Source organism: Rattus rattus, chromosome 5, assembly GCF_011064425.1.
Source record: "Rattus rattus isolate New Zealand chromosome 5, Rrattus_CSIRO_v1, whole genome shotgun sequence".
NCBI lineage: Eukaryota > Metazoa > Chordata > Mammalia > Rodentia > Muridae > Rattus > Rattus rattus.
Window position 1 is genome coordinate 3,692,159 of NC_046158.1, and position 23,527 is coordinate 3,715,685.

Here is a 23,527-nt window from a genome sequence, read left to right on the forward strand (position 1 = left end):
GGAACCGGACTCAGAACAGGACCCTCATTGGTTCAGTCTCAGGATACCCATGGCCCCAGCTAGCTGGCTTAGCTGCTGCTGTTTTCCTGGGGAGACAGGGCGCACACACTTACTCACCCCAGTTCGGGAACCCACGAGAGATCCAATTACAGATACCACCAAAGTTCAGCTTTATTGGGGTTACTTACAGGAATGTGGGCTAAGGGCTACTTACAGGAGCAGAAATGATTCACAGACAGCCGTGTCACCAAAGTCCACCCCCAGCATGGGTGACAGCTCACAAAATTGGGATCCTGGAGCTTGCATGGCCTACAGTGCGACAGGTTAGAGTCTCCTTTCCCAGGGCCTCAGCTCTTCTTCTCTAAGAGTTTTCTTTGCAGCTCAGCTCTGCTGAGGCCGGTAGAGAGGGGCCTGGGGAATCTGCTAGGTTTCAGGGAGCTCTTGAAGCTCTGTCTTAGGTTGTTTACGTCCCCTGCTTGAGGAGCTCCCCAACAGGATGGAATGTTTTCACCTCTGAGGAGGAGACCTACACAGCTGTTCCTGGCTGTTCCATGGGGTAGGACAGGGGCCACCCCGAGTTCTACAGCTCAGCTGGTTGCCTTGTTAGCCAGATGTTCAGCTGCCGCATTCCACTCAGTCATGAGCAGCCCCACCTCTGGGCCTTCTGAGTGGCTCTGCATACACCAGGCATGACATAGGGCATGAGTCACGTGTCAGGCCTGAGACTTGATTCCTAGGAAGCCAGGTCTCCACCCACTGGGGATGCTGGGACCGTGCTTTGCTGTACATCAGGGCTCACGTGAGTAAAGGCTGACCACCTATCAGTGGACACGCCGGGTTCAGGCTAGAGCAATGCTAGATCCTGCCCACGACTTTGTTTTTAGAACTCCCGTTTCTTTTACATCTCACACAGCAGATCCTAATTACCCAATCCCCTGTCTTCAGTCTTTCTACCCCAATCTGGGCTTGTTAATTCTACCCCAACTCTGTCAATTCCGCTCAACGTAAAACACCAGCCACTCCAACCTCAGCTTCACCTGATCTTCCCTCTCTCGCCTCAGGACTCTTTCCCCACGGGTACATGGCACATCTCACCACGAAGCCTTGAACAGAAAATTCTGTTGTTTTGACCAAGCAGGGGACTTGACCACCCAAACATTTGACCTGGGGCTGGAGTGATGGCTCAGCCGTTAAAAGAATTGTCTGGGGGTTGGGGATTTAGCTCAGTGGTAGAGCACTTGCCTAGCAAGCGCAAGGCCCTGGGTTCGGTCCCCAGCTCCAAAAAAGAACCAAAAAAAAAAAAAAAAAAAAAAAAAAAGAATTGTCTGGGTCTGGCTTCCAGCACTCACATGGCAGCTAACAACTATCTGTAACTCCGGTTCCAGAGGACCTGAAGCACGTGCGCGCGTGGCTCCCAGATAATGCATGCAGGCAAAGTGCACAGATATATAAGACAAAAATGAATAAAAATCTCAAAATAAAAATGATGGCTGAGGAGTGGAACCTCACACCTTTAATCCTAGCACTTGGGAGGCAGAGGCGGCCAGATCTCCGAGCCTGGTCTACAGAGTGAGTTCCAGGACATCCAGGGCTACACAGACGGACCCTGTCTTGAAAAAAAGAAGGAATAAAAATAAAAATAATGGGGGTTGGGGATTTAGCTCAGCAGTAGAGCGCTTGCCTAGCAAGCGCAAGGCCCTGGGTTCGGTCCCCGGCTCTGAAAAAAAGAAAAAAAATAAATAAAAATAATGAGATGATGATATTCAAGCCCAGGGCTTTGTGGAGGATGGTGGTGGGGACTGTGCAGTGTCTTCAACCATTAAGTACAAGAAAGGAGAGGAAGGTTAATTTGTAGAGGCAAGACCTAAGCAAACAGAGAAAAACAAAGCTGGGACCAAGGAAGGAGGAAGAAGGAAAAAGCTGCCCATTTCAACAGCCCCAGGCTCCAGGCTCGTCTAACCCTTGGCAGCCTCTCCTAGCCCAGGATTCCAAATCACTGTCCCCATGACTTCCACTTTCCTGTTGAAGCTAATCTGGCTATCATTTTGGCCTTGTGACCAAAAAGCCTTGACAAAATAGAGTGTGCTTTACAACCTGCCCTAATCGAAGTTTGCAATGACCTGTGCTGGCCAGGCTGGTGCCTCCTTGGCTGCCACCTACCATCTTATATGGGCCATTCTCCCCTCTGTCTTTCCACACTTCCAGGCCCAGGCCCATGCCCTCCTCCCCTCAATGGTCTCCCTCCTTTCCCCTTACCGTGCTACAGGACAGAATTAAGTTCCGTTCTCTGTCTCAGTGTCTCCACCCTGAACCAGGGATCAGCAGAGAAGCTCTCTGCATACCACCTCTATCCGAGCCCTTCACCTTTGTCTGAAAGTCCTCTGGATCTGAGAGGAAAGGTGGTGGTCACAGTGCCCCTACAAAGCCCAACACGACAGACCCCAGCATGGCACAAGGCCAGTTCTGCCACCTTCCTTCCCACATGTGGGATCACAAACGTAGGTTCTACCTGCTTTCGGGGCCAGCCACAGAAGTGCTCTGTGTATACCCGCAGCAGGCCCTGGCTGCCACACCAGCGCTGCAGGATTGAAGGCACAGCACACAGCTCAGGAAAGGGTCCTTTATTTCCTCATAATCAGAATCAGTCCATGTAACTATCCGTTCCTCTGGGACCTGGGGAAGGGATTGACCTTGCAAAGGTCACTGTTATCCCAGCGCCTAGGCCCGGCTGTGTGCTAAGAGAGTTCTGAGAAAAAGAGGGGGCATCAGGAGGAAATGCCAGGGATTTCTAGGAGGAGGCAGTCCACGGGCAGCAGGCCTAGAATGACAGCCAGGCTCTCACACCCCTGTGGCATACCTCAGGGCAGGCGGGGTCACAGGACCAGTCTGAGAAGTGTCAATCATAAGGCTAACCGGCTCGGCAAGGCCCAAAGGGCTGTTCCTGGTGTCATGACCCAGACCCTGAGGAACCTGGTACTTCAGGTAGGGAGTGAAGGTGGTTGGGTCAGGTGCTTCCTCGATGAAACAGCTGTAGTGCAGGTCTCCAGAGGGAATCATCCACAAAAGACACTAACATCTGTACCTTGCCCTGTGGCTTTGCAGGCCCATATGGCCGCAGATGCCACTTCTGGAAACCCTGTTAGGATCTGGGCATCTCTTGATCTGTCTGGTACCTCAGTTCACAGAGCTTCTGGGTGACCAGTTAGGGGACAGAGGAGGATAGTGGGCCCAGGGCCAGTTCTGTGACCATGCATGTGGGACTTTCTGAGGCTTCTCGAGGTCTCTGAGGATAGTTTCTCAGCCTCGGAGGTACCACCCCCGTTCGGCCCCTGATTTCTGGAGGGAGGGTTGTAGATATGTCAGCCCTGCAGGGAAATATGCCCTAACAGGACCTACCTGGGATGCAGAGTATACCCAAGCTCAGGACTGCCTCTTGACAGCTCTAGTCTTTCATGTGTGTACATACACATGTGGTCTTGAACACACAAGTGCATCACGCACATATGTGCAAATGCAGACATGCCCCTTACTGACCCTGGGGTGTGTATGCTGATGCCTGTTCAGGGAGCACACGCTGAGGGCTGCACACAGGGCCATCTGTGGAGGAACAAACATGTACTCCTCCTGCTACTCAGACACACCGGCAAAGAAGCATTCACATGAACATACAACAGGCAGACCTGGGACACCTACGGGGAGTGGACAGGAAGCAGCAGGGTGGGGAGGGTGTGCCAGGGTCTAGCTGGCACAGTTCTCTGGTAGACTGCTCAGAATGGTCTCCAAGTTGTGCTTGTCAGCGCGGATCTCAGCGAGGTTGTTCTCAAAGCTCTGGATCTGCAGCTCCTGTCGAGCAGACTCTTCCTCCAGCTGCCTTAGTTTGTGATGCAAGGAGCCACGTGAACCCAGCTGCAGCCTCAAGCTTTCTAGTGCCCGCTGGGTCTCGTTCAGGGTCTGAGCAGGGGCTTGGTGGGTACCCAGGGACCCTGTAGAGGAGCACAGACAGCCTCAGCAGGAGCCAGCTGCCTGCAGGAACCACTCCCCCGGTCAGATACCCAGAAACCGATCTGTTCGCCACGCACTGAAAAAAAGATGACCTGGAAGGGGGTGTGAGAGGGTGTGAAGGCCTGGGTGTCTGTGCTGTGGAGCTCACATGCAGAGGAAAGAACTGGGGCTAGAGAAATGGCTCAGCAGTTAAGAGCACTTGCTGCTTTTGCAGAGACCCGGTTCAAATCTCAGCACCCACATGGTAGCTTACAAATCACTGTAATTCCAGTGCTAGGGTATCTTACACCCTCTTTCGCCTCTGTGGGCACTGCATGCATATGGTGCACACACACACACACACACACACACACACACACACACACACACACACACACTTACACACACGTAAGACGTTCATGTGCCAAATAGAAATAAAGTCTCAAAGGTTTATTTTTTATTTCTTTGTAATCATGGCTGTCTCGTAGACCAGGCTGGCCTTGAACTCATAACTCAGAGTTATGCCTCTGCCTCCTGAGTGCTGGGATTAAAGGTGTATGCCACCATCAACCAGCAGGGTTTTTTTTATTCCTAATACTTTATTTATATTTATTTATTTGCTGTGGAGTGGGGCGGGGTACATGTGGAGTCTGTTCTCTCCCTCCCTCCACCATGTGGGTCCCAGGGCTGGAATTAAGGTGCTCTGTCCTGAGAGTTGGTCTCTTTACCCACTGAGCCATTTCCTGGCCCAGTAATTTTCTTTTTAAAGGCCTTAGTAGTTTCCTCCAAACATCTGTTTCCTCATCTACAAAACTGTGTGAGAGAGGTCACAGGATCTACTCTGGCTCAAATGTCTGCACACATTTGTAGATAGCATCGTATGTGGGGAAGTGGGCTCACGGAGTAGACAGCATGGTATTCAGATTCAGACTGGGTCCAGGGGGCAGAAAAGACAGGAAGGCCTGCAGGCACAGAGGGCAGACAGTGGGTTTCTCACCCTGGCCCCCTGCGTGAATTCTTTCTACTTCTTAGGAATGAACCTTTCCAAGAGACAAAGAATGGGGCCAGGTGCTTACACTGGAATGCAGTGTGGTAGCATGGAGTCCAAGTCCTTGTCACGTTGTCATCAAGTATGACATTCAACAAGAATGGAGCTCAACTGGGTGGGAAGGTGGCAGGGCAGAAGTCAGCACCAAGTGGCTTCTAATCCTTCTAGGTCCTTCTGAATCCCTCAGGCAAAGAACAGGAGGTCAGAGGGCAAGAAAGGGCATGGGAAGACTTAGATAGTCATATACAGGAGAACACAAAGTATCTTCTACAAAGCTCAGGGGTTGGAGACTTGGTTCCCAGCTGGTGGATCCAACCATTAAGAGATTGGATCGTGGGCTGGAGAGATGGCTCAGTGGTTAATAGCTCTGACTGCTCTTCCAGAAGTCCTGAGTTCAAATCCCAGCAGCCACATGGTGGCTCACAACCATCTGTAATGGGATCTTATGCCCTCTTCTGGTGTGTCTGAAGACAGCTACGGCATACTTATATATAATAAATAAAATAAATCTTAAAGAGAGAGAGAGAGAGAGAGAGAGAGAGAGAGAGAGAGAGAGAGAGAGATATTGATTGGATCGTGGATACCCTGGCATCTTCAATGGCTATATCCAGGATAGAATCTAATTTTTAGACGTGGTAACCCTGCATCCTTTAAACTTTTAAAAAAATTATGTTTATTCACTTAGTGTGTGTGTGTGTGTGTGTGTGTGTGTGTGTGTGTGTGTGTGTGTGATCTGCTGGGAGCACAAAGTGGTATATTGAAAGCTCCCACTACAGGTTGGGGATTTAGCTCAGTGGTAGAGCACTTGCCTATCAAGTGCAAGGCCCTGGGTTCAGTCTCCAGCTCCAAAAAAAAAAAGAAAAGAAAAAAAAGAAAAGAAAAGAAAAAAAAAGAAAGCTCCCGCTACAAATGAATTCCAGGTTCAGTGAGACCCTAACTCAAACTATGAAGTAGAGGGTCATTCAGGAAGAAAGGGTGCTTGCCACCAAGACTGATGGCTTGAGTTCAGTCCTGACCTACATAGTGGAGTCAAAATAAAATAAAAACTTTAAAAAGAATTAAGTAGCCTGGCAAAGTGACCTTCAATCCCAGTACTCAGTCAAGAACAGAGGCAGGAGAATCGGGACAGCCTGGTCTACATAGTGAGTTCCAGGACAACCAATGAGACCCTGTCTTAAAAAACAAAAACGGGTTGGAGAGATGGCTCAGTGGTTAAGAGCACTGACTGCTCTTCCAGAGGTCCTGAGTTCAATTCCCAGCAACCATATGGTGACTCACAACCATCTGTAATGGGATCTGATGGCCTCTTCTGGTGTGTCTGAAGAAAGCAAGCATGTCCTCATATACATAAAATAAATAAATCTTAAAAATATAATGTGCAGAATAATAGAGAAGATACCCAAAGTCAACCTCTGACCTCCATACACAAGCCTAACACTCATGTGTGCTCTTACACACACACACACACACACACACACACACACACACACACACACACACACACACACACACACACACACACACACAGAGACACACTCACACAGACACACATATACACACATGCACACAGACAAACACACACAGACACACACACAGACACGCACATACACACACCCACACAGACAAACACCCCCCCACACACACACACAAAGGGAAAGCACCCAGTGAGTCTACTTTGTTGAGTTCACTCCAGAGGGCAAAGTCACAGAAAGAAGGCAGGTGACAGGCAAAGGTGACAGGGGAGCCAGTGTTTAAGGGGCCCTTTCTCTTTGGAAAGTTCTGGAGATGGATGGGTCGACACTGGGGAGACAATAATGTTGAGTGTGTTTAATGACAGAGGCCCAGACACTGGGGGCCCATCAGTCTCATCGGTGGCACTAGAAGGCGGTTGTCACATCCCTCTCGGGATGAAGCTAGACTGTAGAAGAAGCACCCCGAGGGGGATATTAGCATGTCTGCTCCTTCCTGGCTGCCACCAGGTGACCAGACCTCCTCCACCAGTGAGTTATCACTAGGAAATGCAGGGCTACCAAAGGCTCAAGCAGGGCCACTAGACTTTACCAAAGCAAACCTTTTCTCTCCTCTCCCTGGTCCCTCTCTCTTGCAGTGCCAAGGACGGAACCAGGCTATGCACCAGCTAGATAAGGATTCTACCATGAGCTATATTCCCCACCCAAGCCCTTCCTCCTTTTCATCTGTTATCTCGGGCGGCTTGCCACAGTAATGGAAGCTGACTAACACAGTCATCGAAACACGTACTTAAACGTGTTCACAAAAGGACACTTTATGTTATGCATATCTTACCACGGTTTTTAAAGATGTGTGCTGTTCATTCCAGCCCAGCTTCTCTGACCTTTGACCTGGACCCCCAGGCCTGAATGGGTACCAGCTCTTCACCCAAAAGGCCCTAGCCATTCAAATATAAATGTTCTCTGCTAAAGCCTATATATGTATATATCAATCTTTATGTCCATGTGAATGAATATGGACGCCCTCAGAAGAGGGTATTCGATCCCCTGGAGTTGGAGTGACAGGCTGTTGTGAACTGCATACCTAGGTGCTGGGACCAGACTTGGGTCCTCTAGAAGAGCAGGAAGCAAATGGTCTCGCTATGTATCCAAGGCTGGCCCAGAACTTGAAGCTATCCTTCTGCTTCAGCCTCTCAATGGCCAGGCTTATGAGCATGAACTACCCAATCTGGCTTCAGCTGGAATTTTCTTTCCTCGCTGTGAGCCAGCGTTTGCAGACTTCTCCCCAGATGTGCACCTCCTAAGTCAAAATTCTCACTCTTGCTTCACAGGTGGGGAAACAGTTCAGTGTGACGAGCCCAGAGCCCCACCACTCGGTGCTGTGTTTTGTAAAAAGATAAGGAAGGGGTATGTCTGGTGGAGTCGAGGTTTGGTATGGGAGAAGGGGGTTCCTCTGCGGGCCCAGGCTGAGGCATCCCTTCCCCCTCTGAGGTACCAGCCAACGACAATTCATGGCATGGGGAGGGAATTGAGAGGAATGAGAGAGAGGAGAGAGAGAGAGAGAGAGAGAGAGAGAGAGAGAGAGAGAGAGGAGAGAGAGAGAGAGAGAGAGAGAGGAGAGAGAGAGAGAGAGAGAGAGGAGAGAGAGAGAGAGAGAGAGAGAGAGAGAGAGAGAGAGAGAGAGAGAGAGAGAGAGAGAGAGAGAGAGAGAGAGAGAGAGAGAGAGAGAGAGAGAGAGAGAGAGAGAGAGAGAGGGAGAGAGAGAGAGAGAGAGAGAGAGAGAGGAGGAGAGGGAGAGTGGGAGAGGAGGGAGAGAGAGGGGAGAGAGAGAGGAGAGAGAGAGAGAGAGAGAGAGAGAGAGAGAGGAGAGAGAGAGAGAGAAAGAGAGAGAGAGAGAGAGAGAGAGAGAGAGAGAGAGAGAGAGAGAGAGAGAGAGAGAGAGAGACACCCTGGGTGTTGCCAGAGAGAGAAGAGAGAGAGAGAGAGAGAGAGAGGAGAGAGGCCAGCCATGAGCATGTGGGGGGTAACTGAAGGGGCAGAGCCTACACTAAATGCCAACACTCAGGAAGACACAGAGCCAGCCTAGAATACCCGTCTGTCAAATCCCAAATCGAGTCCAATCACCAACATGCCCCTTGCTTTTCCGTCATCCTGTCTACCCCCTAACTGATTATTCGCCTATCGGGAACCCAAGGGTGACCTGGAACATAGGGAGTTTTCTGTCTCCCTCCAAACACTCTCCAGACTAGAGCAACTGATGTGGCCCTGGAGACACAGTGAATTCAATCCCAGACACCCACCCTGCCCTACACAGGGCCTGGGCGGCTACAAAGCTTGGGGTAGGTGACAGGTTAGAAGTGGAAGCCATGCATTTTAGGACAAAGAGAAATGTCCCTGCAACTGCCTCTCAGGGACTCGCCTTGGGGTCTCCTTACCCAGTTTCGCAAGCAGCTCTGACAGGACCTTGGTGTCCTTCTCCAAGGAGATCCGAGACTCTCGGATCTGGCGCTCCACGGTGCTCAGCCCAGAGGCCACCTTGACCAGAAAGAACATCTTAGTGACTTCCTGGGGTGGCTGGGTGTGCTGGCTAGCTTTACGTCAAGTTGATACAAGCTAAAGTCATCTGACAGGCAGGAATCTTAACTGAGAAAATGCCTTGGTAAGACTGGGCTGTAGGCAAGGCTGTAGAGCATTTTCCTTCTCTTTCTCTTTCTCCTTCTCCTTCTCCTTTTCCTTCTCCTTCTCTTTCTTTCTCTCTTTCCTCCCTCTCTTCCTTCCTCCCTCCCCTCCCTCCCTTTCTTTCTTTCTTTCTTCCTTTCTTTCTTTCTTTCTTCCTTTCTATGTGAGTGCTCCATTTGCATGTATACATGCTTGCCAGAAAAGGGCATCGGATCCCATTACAGATTATTGTGAGCCACCATGTGGTTTCTGGGATTTGAACTCAGGACCTCTGGAAGAGCAGTCAGTGCTCTTAACTGTTGAGCCATCTCTCCAGCCCCTAGGACATTTTCTTTTTTTTTGGTTCTTTTTTTCGGAGCTGGGGACCGAACCCAGGGCCTTGCGCTTCCTAGGTAAGCGCTCTACCACTGAGCTAAATCCCCAGCCCCGGACATTTTCTTAATTAGTGATTGATGTGGATGGGCCGAGGCATGCTGGGCTGTGTCTCCGCTGGGATGATGGTACTGGTTACTTTAACAAAGCAGACTGAGCAAGCCACTGGGGGGCAAGTCATTAAGCAGCACCCCTCCATAGCCTCTGCATCAGCTCTCGCTTCCATGTTCTTGCCCTGCCTGAGTTCCTGTTCTGACTTCCCTCAGTGATGAATTCTTATCTGGAAATATAAGTGGAATGAATCCTTCCCTTCCCAAATGGCTTTGGTCATGGTGTTCCGTCATAACAGTGACAATTGTAACTAAGATACTGGCCATAGAGGGAAAGGCATGAGGGCTGGGCACACCCACCTGTTTAGCTTCTTCCAACTCCTGTTTCCGTGCTTCTGAGGTCAGTACCAGGCGAGAGGCCTGGCGGAGTGTGGCCTGGGTCTGGCTGGCGAGTCGGCTGGCATGACGGTAGCTCTGCTTCCCTTCCCTCAGCAAAGCTCTGGCAAGCTGCAAGACAGCAGCAGGGAGGGCAAGAATGAGCCCTTTGGGAAAGAGGAACCTTGTTTTTCTTTTTCAGTACTGAAGTTGGAACTGAGTCTTGAACATGCTAGGTAAACACTTTGCAGCTGATCTACGTGCCAGGACCAGCTCTTATATTTTATTTTGAAATAAGATTTCTCTGCTGCCTAGGACAGCCTTGGATTTGTGGTCCTCCTGCATCAGCCCTCAAAGTAGCTGGGATTTAGGCTCGTACCGCCAGGTCTGGCTTGAACAACACTTCTTACAACATGATTCCAAGCAGTGTACTTCATAATCTAGAACACATTCATTCATTCATTCATTCATTCCCACACTCAACAGGTATGCACTGGAGACGGGATGTGTCTCCAGTATAAATTGTTACAAATTGGGGTTGGGGATTTAGCTCAGCGGTAGAGCACTTGCCTAGCAAGCACAAGGCCCTGGGTTCGATCCCTAGCTCCGAAAAAAAGAAAAAAGAAAAAAAAATTGTTACAAATTACTCATCCCTCCTTAGTGGAGAAATTTTACCTATTTTATAGATGGGGAAACAGAGGTCCAGGGATGGAGAAGAGGAGTCGTGGGGCAAACACTGCACCTAGTACTTCCAGTTTCAGGTCGGTCGTTTGGGAATTTAGGCACCAGAAGAGAATTCGCCTGGGTGTGAGTAGTGGACTGGAGGATGGAACACATGGGAATATAAACACACACACACACAAACACACACACACAAACACACACACACAACACACAACACACACACAACACAAAACCACCTGCCCCACACACCCCACACACACCACACACAACACACACACACACACACACACACACACACAACACACACACACACACACAACACACACACACCCCACACACACAAACACCACACACACACACACATACACCCCACACACATACCCCCACACACACACACACAAACACCACACACAACATACACACTCACACACACACCACACACGCACACACTCAACACACACACAACACACACACACCACACACACACACCACACACACACACCACACACACACACACACACACCACACACACACATACACCACACAAAACAAACAAACAAAAAACAACACACAAACACCCCCCAAACAAAAACCACACACACACCACCCCCACACACACACACCACACAAACCACACACACACACACACACACCACACCACACACGCACACACACAACACACAAACACAACACACACACCACACCACACCCACAACACACACCACACACACCACAAACACACACACCCACACACCCAAACACCCCACAGACACACACACACAACACACACACACCCACACACACCAACACCACACACACACACACACGACACACAGACAACACCACACATACACACACACAACACACACACACACACACACACACACACACACACACACACAACACACACCACACACACACAACACACACACACAACACACACACAACACACACACACACACACACACACACACACACAACACACACACACACACACACAACATACACACACAACACACACACTCACACACACACACCACACACGCACACACACACACAGCGGTTAGAATTTGGCCGCAGTTAGAGATAGCGTAGGGGAGGGGAATGTGGCTCCCTTGGATGTGTTTGCCTTGACTGCGTGAGGCCCTGAGTTCAGTCTTTAGCAGGGGATAAACTGGGGTGGGTGTGGGTAATCATTCTCAGTCAGACAGTGAGTTGAAGGCCAGGCGAGGATAAGTGAGAGGTCAAGAAGTTAACGAGTGGGGGCTGGAGACATGGCTCGGCAGTTGAGATCAGCTGTTGCTCAGTGGACCTGGGTCACTCGCCCGCACCTACAGTTCACAGCCAGGGGATCTAGCACCAGCGTCTGACTTCTGCCCATACTAGGCACATCCAGAGCACACATACATACATGAAACATTTGTACAAATAAATTAAAATAAGTAAATCTAAAAGATTATTTAAAATATTAATAAGATGAAATAAACAAAACAAAGAAAATCTAGATGTTTAGAGAATAACCCAATGGGCCCAGGTATGAGCCTTGGTCATGTGACTTAAGCCTTGAATTCGGCTCAGCCTAGAGTCTTCCCATTCTCACAGGGCCACCAGTGACTCCTTGAAAACTTAGTGAGGTCACCCACGTGAACTCCTGATCTGGGAGCCAGGACCCACAACAGTTCAGCAATGTGGCGTCTTTGGCACCAAACCAGAGAAAGCTGCTGCCGTCCTGAACCTGACCTTGGCATTGTCCTTGGACATCAGTTCTGCTTCTTTGCTTCTCTTCTGGGCGTTGGAGGAGAGCGAGGCAGCATTTCCCAGCATCCTCTCCGCCTGCTTGGTCTTTCTCTTCATATCCTCCAGGAGCCTGGTCCTGATGCTGCCTGCTTTCCTCTTCAGCGCTGCCTGCTCCTTGGGTAGAGGGAACCTTAGCTTCATTCCTGCAAAATCAGCCAAGGCTGTGGCAGGAGGAACAGAGCCTCATCTGAAAGCGTACACGGTGTCGGCTGTGGATGCTTGGCCAGCCCTGGACTTTGGACAATGGGAGTGAAGGTTGGAGACAGAGGAGATTTCTGTGGCCCCTTCTCAAGGTGATCTCCGGGGGATAACAAAAGGAGTGAGACATTGTCCTCAGCGAATGCAAAGGCCCATATGCTATTATGTGTCTGCATTGTGGTCTCTCTAAAGTCACATCATGTGGTAGTCACAGCCTAGAAAGTCTCTAGACAGTGATGGGACAGGGTGGGAAGAGTTTGGGGGGTCGAGGTCGGAAGTTCATCTTTTGGGATATGGAAGAGTCACGGGGACAAATTTCTACCCAACACGTGCAAAGTCTTGTCCTCAATGAGAAGGTGACACCTGGGAGAGAAGGGAACTGAGGGCAGCTGGCCATGAGACATACAAGGGGCAGCTTATAACCCTCCACTGTGCTGATGCCCCCTAAAATAACCCGCGACATTCCATAGCACAGATTTACGTTTCCCTAAATGTGGCTGACTCTTGGTTACAGGAGCTCCTTTTCATAGGAGGGCCACTGAGTGTGTGACCAGGACCTTAGGCCTCAAGGAAGCTAGAAAACAAGATCTGCCTTGTCCCAGCTCCACTGGGCTAAAGATACATTTCCAATGTGCACCGGGCAGGTGCTGAGTGGAGTGGACAGAGCCACAGAGGCTTCTGTTTGGAGCGAAGATGGTATGTGGGAGGAGCCAATCACTGAGGAGCATTTCCTGAGGCAGAGAGATAAAGAGCGCTCAGCTCTGACTCCAAGGTGGATAAGAATTGATTTTCTCATTCTACCCACCTGTAAAACAGGTCACTTGGTTTCTTTTGAGACAGGGTTCCTCGTGTGGCCCTGGCTGTCCTGGAACTCAGTGTGCAGACCAGGCGGGCCTGGGACTCAGAGGTCCTCCCTCCTCTGCCTCCCGTTGCCACCATCCCCCACATAACTCCATTTTCTTAAAGCTGCAGAAGTTTGGGCAAGCATGAAGCCTGCCGGGCTCTAAAGAGAAACTCTGCAACAGAGTTTCCAGTTTTGTTTTGTTTGGGGCCTTTACTTACAGGGTTTCCTTTAATAGCTCAAGCTGCCTTAAAACTTACTGTGGTAGCCCAGGCTGGCCTCAAGCTTCAGCCCTCTTTCTAGCTTAGCTTATCTAAGGAGTAAAGGTGTGAACCACCATCCAGCCTTTTTTTTTTTTTTTTTTCCCTTTTTGGACAGATTCTCATGCTGTTCAGGATAGTCTCAGAGTCACTATATAGTCCAGGATGAACCTCTGATCCTCCTGAGTGCTGGGATTACAGGCGTGCATGGCCATGTCTGGTTTATTTACGGCTGAGGATCCAGCACAGAGCCTCATGTACATTTAGCAGGCACCATGTTAACTGAGCCTTATCCTTAGCCCCTGGTTTTACCTGTGCTGAAGATGGGACTTGGGACCTCACAAACATTGGACAACTCTCTATCACTGAGCCACACCCCCTACCAGTGACAACAGAGTCCCTTCCCATCTGGTCCTGAGGAACTCTGTGGTCTGATAATGCTGGGAGCTAGTTGGGGTGGCCACAGGGCCAGTACCCAGTGAGTAGCATGTGAGACATAGAGAGACAAGCATCCAGGAAGTCCCGAGAGGCAGAAGGACTGGCCTACCTGGTTAAGTCTATATAACTAGACTCTGTTCCCCGTGGGTAGGCATCCCTGGCTAAGGCAAGTTGACCGTCAGCATCCAGGGCTCAGCAGCACATACGTACCCTCTAGGTCAGCTAGCAGGGTCTTCGCTCCTATGACGGTCACCTTAGCAGCTTGGACAGCTGAGGAAACCTGTGTCAGGGCAGCTGTGGTCTTGTTGCGTAGCTGGAAAGAGGAAAAGAAAGACAGGGTCGCTGCCTGGAGAGAGATCAAGGGGCCCCAGATGGACAGGCTAGGCCCCAAACCTCAGAATGACTGACTGGAGATCGCCCTGATTCTAGGAACCCTAATCTGGTTACATGATTACAGCCCCAAATCAATCCTAAGAAGACTCCTGTCTGGATGACCAGAAAACTAGAGCCAAAGGAGGAAGACGGAGACAACAGGACACTTCAGTCTCTGACTCTATCAGCCCCTGGCTATAAACAGCTCCTCCTCACAGAGTAGTGACACCTGCCCCATGGCCACTAGATGTGACTAGATAGGAAAGAACTCAGGTTTGATTGTGCAAGAGAGGACACAAAGAATGTAGGCGTCACAGGAAGCTGATTGCAGGGTGTGGCTCAAACTTTGAATTCTTGAACTCACAGCAGTTGGGCCAATGCACGCAAGCTCTGCCTACCATTAAGCCCCTCCTTCGACACCAGCATCCTGTTGTGGGGCGGGGCATCACAAAGTCCCGCCCCTTCCTGTGGATTTATACTAAGGTAATGAGGTAATCTGTGATGGTCTGAATGAGGATGGACCCTCCTAGGTTTATATATTTGAACATTTGATTCCCCAGTTGGTGGCACTGGGTTGGGTGTGTGGCCTTATTGGAGGAGGTCACTAGGGGTGGGCTTCCAGGTTTCAAAAGCTCGGTCTTGCTCTCTCTGTGTCTCTCACTTACGGATCTCAGCTACTGCTTCAGCACCTTGTCCGCCTCCCTGTCTGCCTGCTGTGATGATAATGGCTGAACACCAAACTCAAAGCAAGCCCCAATTAACTGCTTTCTTTTATAAGTTGCTTTGATCAAGGTGTCTCTTCACAGCAAGAGAATAGTGACAAAGACAGAAGTCTTGGTCCTGTAAGCAACCCCATTGACACTCACTGGCTTACACAAAAGATCCAAGGGTAGGAGAACTAACTTGTTGGGAAAATAAGCCAAGAGTGGGAGGCTGGTGAGAGCCTTGAACCATAGCCTGTCTATACTACTAAGGACAATGTCTCCTCCCTCCATCAATCATTAGCTCCTCCCTAGGGAGGAGTGGGACCTTATGACACTGCCCCATAACAGGATGAATAACACGTACCAAGATTGAAATAATCATGTCACATGTATGAAGCTGTCCTAATGAAACCTAATACTACATGTCATTAATATATGCTAATAAAAAGTTTTTTTAAAGCAAAGAATTTGGGCTGGCTCAGTGGGTAAAGGTTCTCAAGGCCTCACACAGAAGGAGACAACAGACTCCCCCAAGCTGTCCTCACGTTGTAGCAAATGGGTGACCCTGCCCATGACCAGACACGAAATCTAAATAAATGTAGTCAATAAATAAAAAAATAAAAGGGATGCTTGGTTACTTTGAGTGTCTGGGTTAAAGAGCACGTGACTACGGTCTGTGGGAAGTCTCAGAGGGCAAAGACGCTTGCTGCCAGGGCTGACAAATGCAAGTTTGAGCCTCAGGACCCAGCTGGCAGGAAAAGAGAGAAAAACCCTGACTCTGACCTCTGACCTCTGACCTCCACAGGGCTACGGCTCTTGCATGGGCTCACACGAAGTCAGGGACAGTGGAGGGGTGTACTGGGCCTCAGAGTGGAGGCACTACCCTAGAGGTATGGGTTCCTGGGGTTACTTTCGGGAGGAATGTTCTAGAACATAAGGTGGTTAGTGCAGCATGGGAAAGGGGCCGAAGGCCACCGAACAGGGTAAATTGTCCCTTGAAGTGGGAGCAAACTTTTATTTTATTTTTTAAAAAGCATTTATTTATATGTGTGACTGCATTGTCACTGTTTTCAGACACAGCAGACGGTTGTGAGCCACCATGTGGTTGCTGGGATTTGAACTCAGGACCTCTGGAAGAGCAGTCAGTGCTCTTAACCACTGAGCCATTGCTCCAGCCCCCCCCCCCCGGGGAGTAAACTTTTATCTCCAAACTCTAAAGTACCTGCACAGCTCAAGTATAAAGCTTTCTCAAGGGAGGGGACCAGAGGCCTAGGGCATCACACTTACACCAAGCTTTAGACTCCATTGTGTCTTCTTGGCACACATAAATATTTATTAACTTGCTGCTGTTGGAAATGCCAAAGTGGACACTCAGCAACAATCAATAAAATGTTTGAGGCTGAAAAAAGTGGTTTCTTGTTTGATTTGCTACAAATAAACAAGGTGGGTTTGAAGGGCCAGGGAAGCCTCAGTTTCTGGCTCTGGAGGTTGGGTGGGAGGGGGAGAGAGCTGTGAAAGCTGTGTGGACTGGGAGGGAGGGGAGGGGCTGTAGGCAAAGAGCATCTGCAGAGGAGGGTCTGTCCCTCCTAGGACTCAGCTCCCAGAGAGTCCGCAGAGGCTGCCTCTCTTCCTGGCTTCCTCAGGGGTATGGGTCAGGTCAGAGGGCACTATGTAGGGTCCTCAACACAGCAAAGCTTGCCCGGGTAGGTGTCAGGCCCTGGGTCCAATCCTCAAATACTTCCTTTCTCCTCAGGAAAACGTGTCTCTTAGGTTCATAGGGAAGCCGAGGGCCCTGTGGGGAAGCCATGACTACCATTGCAGGGGGTCTGAGTCTGGTCAATAGGCTGCGTCCTTGGGTGGCGTCACAATGCTCTCCTGAGTTTAGCACATACCCTGAGGCTGGCTAACATCAAATGGCCCTGTGGGAAGGGTTTGAAATCTTTGGGTGCTGTTCACAGGACCTTCCCAGAGTCTGAAATTATCCCCCAAGAAAAGTACTCTCGCGTAATAACTTTAAACAGGTCTTCTATATGTTCCCTGGATGTTCTGAGTCAAACTGCCCATTCTAGAAACCTCCGCCCTCATCTAACCTCATCTCTCTGGGCTGAACACCAGGCTGTGGGACTTAACACGGACTCCCAAGGGCTGCTTAGAGTGGGTGCCCCTGAACATGGCATATCTATGGTCAGAAGGAAGGAAGAGACACAAGAGTCATCCGGTCTGTGACTGACTCTGAGAGAGGGTGCGTGAATATGGTCCCTATCATCCACCTGCCCACTGGTGTCGGTCTGTCTATCCCCTCCCATGGCTTGGCTGCCTTGAAAACCCTCAGACACGGACTCTTGGAAATGCTGTTTTTCATGTTTGCACCCCGCCCCACTCCAGCCCAGCATCCCTCGGAGGCAACCCCTCCCTCTTCCAGGTCCCAGACTCAAAGCTGACCTGCAGAAAGGGCTCCATCTTCCTCACGGCTCTCCCAGCCTCTACCTGCAGGGCTCCCACCGCCTGGCCTGCCTGGCGTTCCTTCTGCTGCAGCTTCTGCTCCAGGGCTTTCGCTCTCCGGCCTAGGTATCTAGCTTGGGAGTCCTGAGGATTGGAGGAAAAGGAGGGCTCAGGTAGAGCTGAGGACCAGACCCTCTGCTCAGGGAAAGGTGCCCCGCTGTGCTGAGGGTCAGCCTGCAGCTACTTGCCCAGAACTGAAACGTTTGATCCTGTTCCCAGAGTGCCTCCTGTCTTCCCAGACACCTCAGATACCCAGGGGCAAGGCAATGGCAGGATACAGTAGGGTTTCAGAGGAACCAGGCTGGGAGAGTCCGTCACTGGAGGCTCAGACCCCAGCCCCACCAATTTTTAGCTGGGCAACCTTGGGCAACTCCGGCTACCTGTCCTGAACTGTAGGTAGGACTGCCTTTGTTCTTTGCACGGTGAGGGTCCCTCCCCAGGCCCACAGTCCTTCCTCCATCTGAACCTTGACCTATGTACTTCAGAATACAGTGTTCCAGATGTTAGAAAGGCGGAACCGTGTAACTGTGTATGATCCTGAGCCCTCCGTGGTAGCTGGGTCATTCGGGTTATTGCATGTGAAAAAAACAAGGGAAGCCACCAGACGGAAGCTGCGGGCAGCCTCTGTCCCAAACACACTTGGACAGATAACTTTCTGGTTTTTACTTCCTTGGTGTTGTGGGTGGGACCCAGGACCTTGTGTATGCTGAGCACACACTCTCCCCAGGAGCTGCACCAAGCTGGCTTAGTGCTCTATTAAAGCCAGGTTTCTGAGGCTGGAGATCTCAGGATTCCCCAACAGACAAGCCAGGCAGGATGTGAAGTGTTGGCTGCTGGGCTCACTAGATCCCCCTCCAGCTCCCACCTCTAAAATTAAGCTAGAGGAGGGTGAGTCCACGGGATTGAGGCTCACTAGTGGCTAGAACTCAGGGAGGAAAATCCTTGGTCAAGGTCACTGCTGGAGCGAGAACTGGGACGCACATCACCCCCATCCCTCTGATGTCCTTATTCATGTCATAGTATGAATGCCTTGGTATGAACCCCCTCCTGTTTCAGCAGGCCACTTCCCAGTTAACAAGTCCTTCCCGCCTCCGCCTGGCCCTCTGGCTTCTGCGTTATCTAGAACTTTCACTGCCACCCCATGAGGCGATCCAGGGTTGCTGAACTGACCATTGCTTCAGGGGGGACCATCGAGCCCAGACGTGGGGCTGCGGCACCAATGACTTGCTTCACCGTGGCTAGTGCCTTTTCAGCTTTGGGCAGCGCCTCTGCCACAGCTATGCCCAGGGCAGTCTGAGCTGCCTGCACCTCCTGGTACCTGGGAGGGAAGAGGTCAGGATGAGCCAAAGACCAGGGTGTAGGACACCTCTTTCCATCTCCATCAAAGCTGCTGGCTGGGGCTGTTGATCTGCAGAGCCCAGACTCACCCTGTGCAATGCAGGACCCAGCAGCTGGCCTGGGAAAGTGGCTGTGTGCGTGTGTGCGTGTGTGTGTCTGTATGTGTGTGCTTGCCTGCCTTTGAGTGTATGTTTCCAGGGAGGCAAGAAGCATCAGATGGCCTGGAGCTAGTGTTGGAGGCAGTCGTAAGCCACCCAGTGTGGCTGGAAACTGATCTTGGATTCTTTAATAGAGCAGTAAGTGTTCCTAACAGCCGAGCCCTCTCTCCAGTCTCCGAGGCTTTCACACGAGCTGACCCATTATTCCCTTATTAGGTTTGGGCATGCCACTCTGCCCAGGCTAGTGTGCACCCGAGAATCACACATTCTATGATCCTCTCAGCAAGCTGCAGAGAAAGCTACCTGGGAAGGGGGGATAGAAGAACAGTGCGTAGGCTGTGATCATGGTCGACCTTGCCTTCGCTGCTCATCTTTGGCATATGTTGCTGTTTGGATATGAAGTGACCCCCATGTATACGAACACTTGGTCCCCGTTTAGTGTCATTGAGGAGTTAACTTTTAGAAGGTGGAGACTTGCTGGAGGAAGTGAGTCCCCAGGGAGAGGGCCTTGGGGTTTTATGAGGGGAGCTTCCTGTTCACTCTCTGATTCTTGATTGTAGATGCGACATGTCCAGCCCACTACCTGCTCCTGCCCCGTGCCTTCCCTGCACGAAGCCATGTGTAACTAGCCCAACAGAAATGAAGATATTCTGAGCCTCTCGTGCTCTCCCTTTGTTATCAAGTTACAGAAACCTTGGACTCCAGGAACTAGAATTCCCTCAGGAGCTGGGAAGTGATGGTGCGTGCCTTTAATCCCAGCACTTGGGAGGCAGAGGCAGGAGGATCTCTGAGTTTGAGTCCAGCTTGGTTTACAGAGCAAGTTCCAGAACAGCCAGGGCTACAAATAACAAATAACAAAAACAAGCCAACAATGCCCTCAGGAGAAAGCCTATCTCCCGAACCAGCCAGAGGCAGCCTTTCCCCCAGAAGAGCACAAGGTCAGGAACTGGAACCATGGTGGGTTCTGATGGGCAGGGCCACCCCTTGCCCAGGACTGCTTAAACATTAATCTCCCAGTTGCCTAAAGACAGACGGACAGGGACAGCAAGGAGTTCCCCACCGAATATCTTTGCCTCTCCTTCCAGTGTGGCCACATTGATATAACTCCTTCTTACGCTTTTCGTTATTAATTTGGTCTTTTCATCCAAGGATGGGTGCCTAAACCTGGCTTGTTGGGGCGCAGTGCTTCTAAGCCCAGCAACAATGTCTCTCTCACTATGATGGAAAACTCCCTCAGACTGGAAGCAGAAGAAACCTTTCCTCCCTTTGCTGTTTCCTATCAGGCCTTTTGTTACAGCAACTAGGAGGGTAATTAATACTGTGTATTACGTGCCACTGACAAATGGAGACCTGAAAGACGGGAAGGACTCAGGGGAGCTGGTTCTGGAAGCAGTCACCTCTAGCTGGTTCTAACAGCCTCCTGGAAGCTCAGCCCAAGATTCTCTGCACACCCATGCAGACCTTACCTCTCCTCCAGTTCCTGCTGGGCCTCTGAGGCCACACTGCCTTTCAACAGCTTCCACAGGAGCTCATAGCTGGTGTTGGAGGCGAGCAGGGCCCTTTCCACGGTAGCTTCGATCTTGGTGGCTGTGTCCCTGTGGCTACATAAATTGGCATGACTGTCACTATGAGCACACACAGAACTGGTGGTGCCCAGACCACAGCCCTGCCTACTTCAAGGGTCTCTACCCACCCGTTTGCTGCAGTAAGAGCAGGTTTCACTCTGGGTTTTAACTCCTGTCACACACATCGGTTACACCTGTGTGCTGGCAAGAGGATGGGCAAAGGTCTTCCACCACACGGCCTCTCACACAGACAACACAGCGGGGAGTGGGCAAGCGGGGAGTGGGCAAGCCAGCCTGGGATTGAATCCTGGCCTCTAATCATGTGTCCTCCATGAGGGAGTCATCTGACTTCTCTGGATCTGTTTCCTCATCTCTAACGTGAGTTTGGTCCCCATAACGAAAGAGGAAAACTGTGGGCTAGAGGGATGGCTAGGCAGTTAAGAGCACTGGGCTCTTGCACAGGCCCAGAAGTCAGTTCTCAGCACCCACATGGGTCAGCTCATAAGTATGAGTGCTCTTAACCACTGAGCCATCCCTCTAGCCCGTAAGTTTTTTTTTTTTAAAGGAAGCAGAAAACCATCCAAATGCTGCCCTGGGGAGACAGCTCAGTTGGCAAAGTGCTCACCTTGCAAGCAGGAGATCCTGAGTTCGATCCCCAGTACCCACATAAAAAGCTGGGTGCAGTGGCAGGCATGTGTAATTCCAGCCAGGGAGGGAAAGAGTCAGATCCCTGGGACTTGCTGGTAGCCAGGTTAGCCTAATCGGTTAACCCCAGCCCAGTGAGAGGCCCGGTGTCATGTCACTTAAGAAATGTCACCCCAGGCTGTTGTCTGGCTTTTTACATGCACCTACACACACACACACACACACACACACACACACACACACACACACACAGAGGGAGAGAGAGAGAGAGAGAGAGAGAGAGAGAGAGAGAGAGAGAGAGAGAGAACCATACCACTCCTGTGACCATTATCTATTAGTGGGTGACTATATAAGGAAAATGTGATAGATCCTAGCCATTATATGATATGCTGTGCACCCACACTAAGGGATGGAGTACCGCTTGTGCTACAGTGAATCCTGAAAACTTGATAGTGACTCTCCGTGTGTCATGTGATTCCATCTACACGAAATGGCCTGAAGAAAGGGATCTATAGACAGAAAGTAGAGTAATCATTGCCAGGAGTGGCTGGAGTGGCTGGAGAGGCTGAAGAGGAGTGGGGGGTGATGAAAACTGTAGACGGGGTTCATTTGAGGGTTGGTAAAAATGTCCTCAATGTGCATCTGCTGGCCATGTGACTCTGCGAATACAAGATACTGAGAAGCAAAGTATAAGATTTATCTCCTTGCTTTGTTTGTTTTGAGTGTGTGTGTGTGTGTGTGTGTGTGTGTGTGTGTGTGTGTCTCCTCAGGATATGTCTACATTGTTTTAAGATATTATTACTCTTACTATTATTATTATTTACTGTCTTTTGAGACAGAGTTTCTTTGTGTAGTCCAGGCTGTCCTGGAACTTGCTTTGTAGATCAGGCTGGCCTCGAACTCAGAAATCTGTCTGCTTTTACCTCACCAGTGCTGGGATTAAAGGCACGCACCACCACAGCCTGGCTTCCACCTACTTCCTTCCTTCCTTCCTTCCTTCCTTCCTTCCTTCCTTCCTTCCTTCCTTCCTTCTTTCTGTCGTATTTTTTTCTTTTCTTTTTTTTCGGAGCTGGGGACCGAACCCAGGGCCTTGTGCTTGCTAGGCAAGTGCTCTACCACTGAGCTAAATCCCCAACCCCTCTGTCGTATTTTTTTTAAAACTTTCTTTTTCATTTTTATGTGCATTGTTCTCTTGCCTACACATTTGTCCATGTGGGCACATCAGATTGCCCTGGAACTAGGTTACAGACAGTTGTGAGCCGCCATGTGGGTGCTGGGAATTAACCCAGGTCCTCTGGCAGAGCACCGAGTGCTGAGCCATCTCTGCAGCCCTCCCACCTTGTTCCTTAAGACAGGTTCTCTCGCTGGGACCTAGGCTGGGCCGGCTGGCTACTGTGCCCCGAAGATTACATCCTCATGCCGCTCCTGTATGCGGTGCCTCTGCATCCTCACTGCTGAGGCTGCAAGCCAGTGCCACACAGTTAGCTTTTTACATGGCCTTTGGGGATTGACCTCAGGTCTCATGCCTGTGTGATAAGCAAATTGACTGACGAGCCATTTCCCCAGGCCCTGTGGATTACATCTTTTAAAAAAACATGTGGGTGTTTTTTAAGCCACCAGCTGCTGAGATGCATTCCATTGAGCAAGCTTTTCCCCAGCAAGTCTGCACCTCCATCCCTACCCATCCCAACCCTTCCTACGCTGTTAATAGTTACTCCCCACTAAGCAGCCCTTGGGCTCATCTGGTCCTAGCTCCTAGAGGCAAACCCTGACACTGGAGTCTGTCCAAGAAGGACTGCCCACCCCCTCTGTCAACAGTGGGTATGAGCAGAGTCCCCCACATCCTGGAGCTCCGGCCTCACCTCCTGGTGAGGATGTAGGCCTCTGATGCCAGGCGACCCCAATTGGTGGGTGCGCTGGATCCTTCCTGAAGATTTGCCTGAAAGAACAGAGGAAAAACTGAGGCTCATTTTGGAAAGATCAAGGGTCACAGCGGCTAGCTGACTGGGCAGACTTGTATAATTGTCAATTTTGTACAAATGCACAAGGCT

The 23,527-nt window shown here is 50.5% G+C and overlaps 1 protein-coding gene across 1 annotated transcript in view; it reads right to left on the reverse strand.

The window, feature by feature from the left end:
• Positions 1-2,606: 2,606 nt before the first annotated feature.
• Positions 2,607-23,527, reverse strand: part of Lamc3 (laminin subunit gamma 3) — a 60,299-nt gene continuing 39,378 nt past the window's right edge. The window contains exons 20-28 of the mRNA XM_032901841.1: positions 23,339-23,415; positions 20,733-20,867; positions 18,941-19,088; positions 17,711-17,854; positions 14,403-14,505; positions 12,399-12,598; positions 9,960-10,106; positions 8,934-9,033; positions 2,607-3,983 (exon numbers count right to left, since the gene is read on the reverse strand). Of these exons, the coding sequence (XP_032757732.1) occupies positions 3,739-3,983; positions 8,934-9,033; positions 9,960-10,106; positions 12,399-12,598; positions 14,403-14,505; positions 17,711-17,854; positions 18,941-19,088; positions 20,733-20,867; positions 23,339-23,415 (1,299 nt within the window). The 3' untranslated portion in view covers positions 2,607-3,738. The remainder of the gene's footprint in view (positions 3,984-8,933; positions 9,034-9,959; positions 10,107-12,398; positions 12,599-14,402; positions 14,506-17,710; positions 17,855-18,940; positions 19,089-20,732; positions 20,868-23,338; positions 23,416-23,527) is intronic.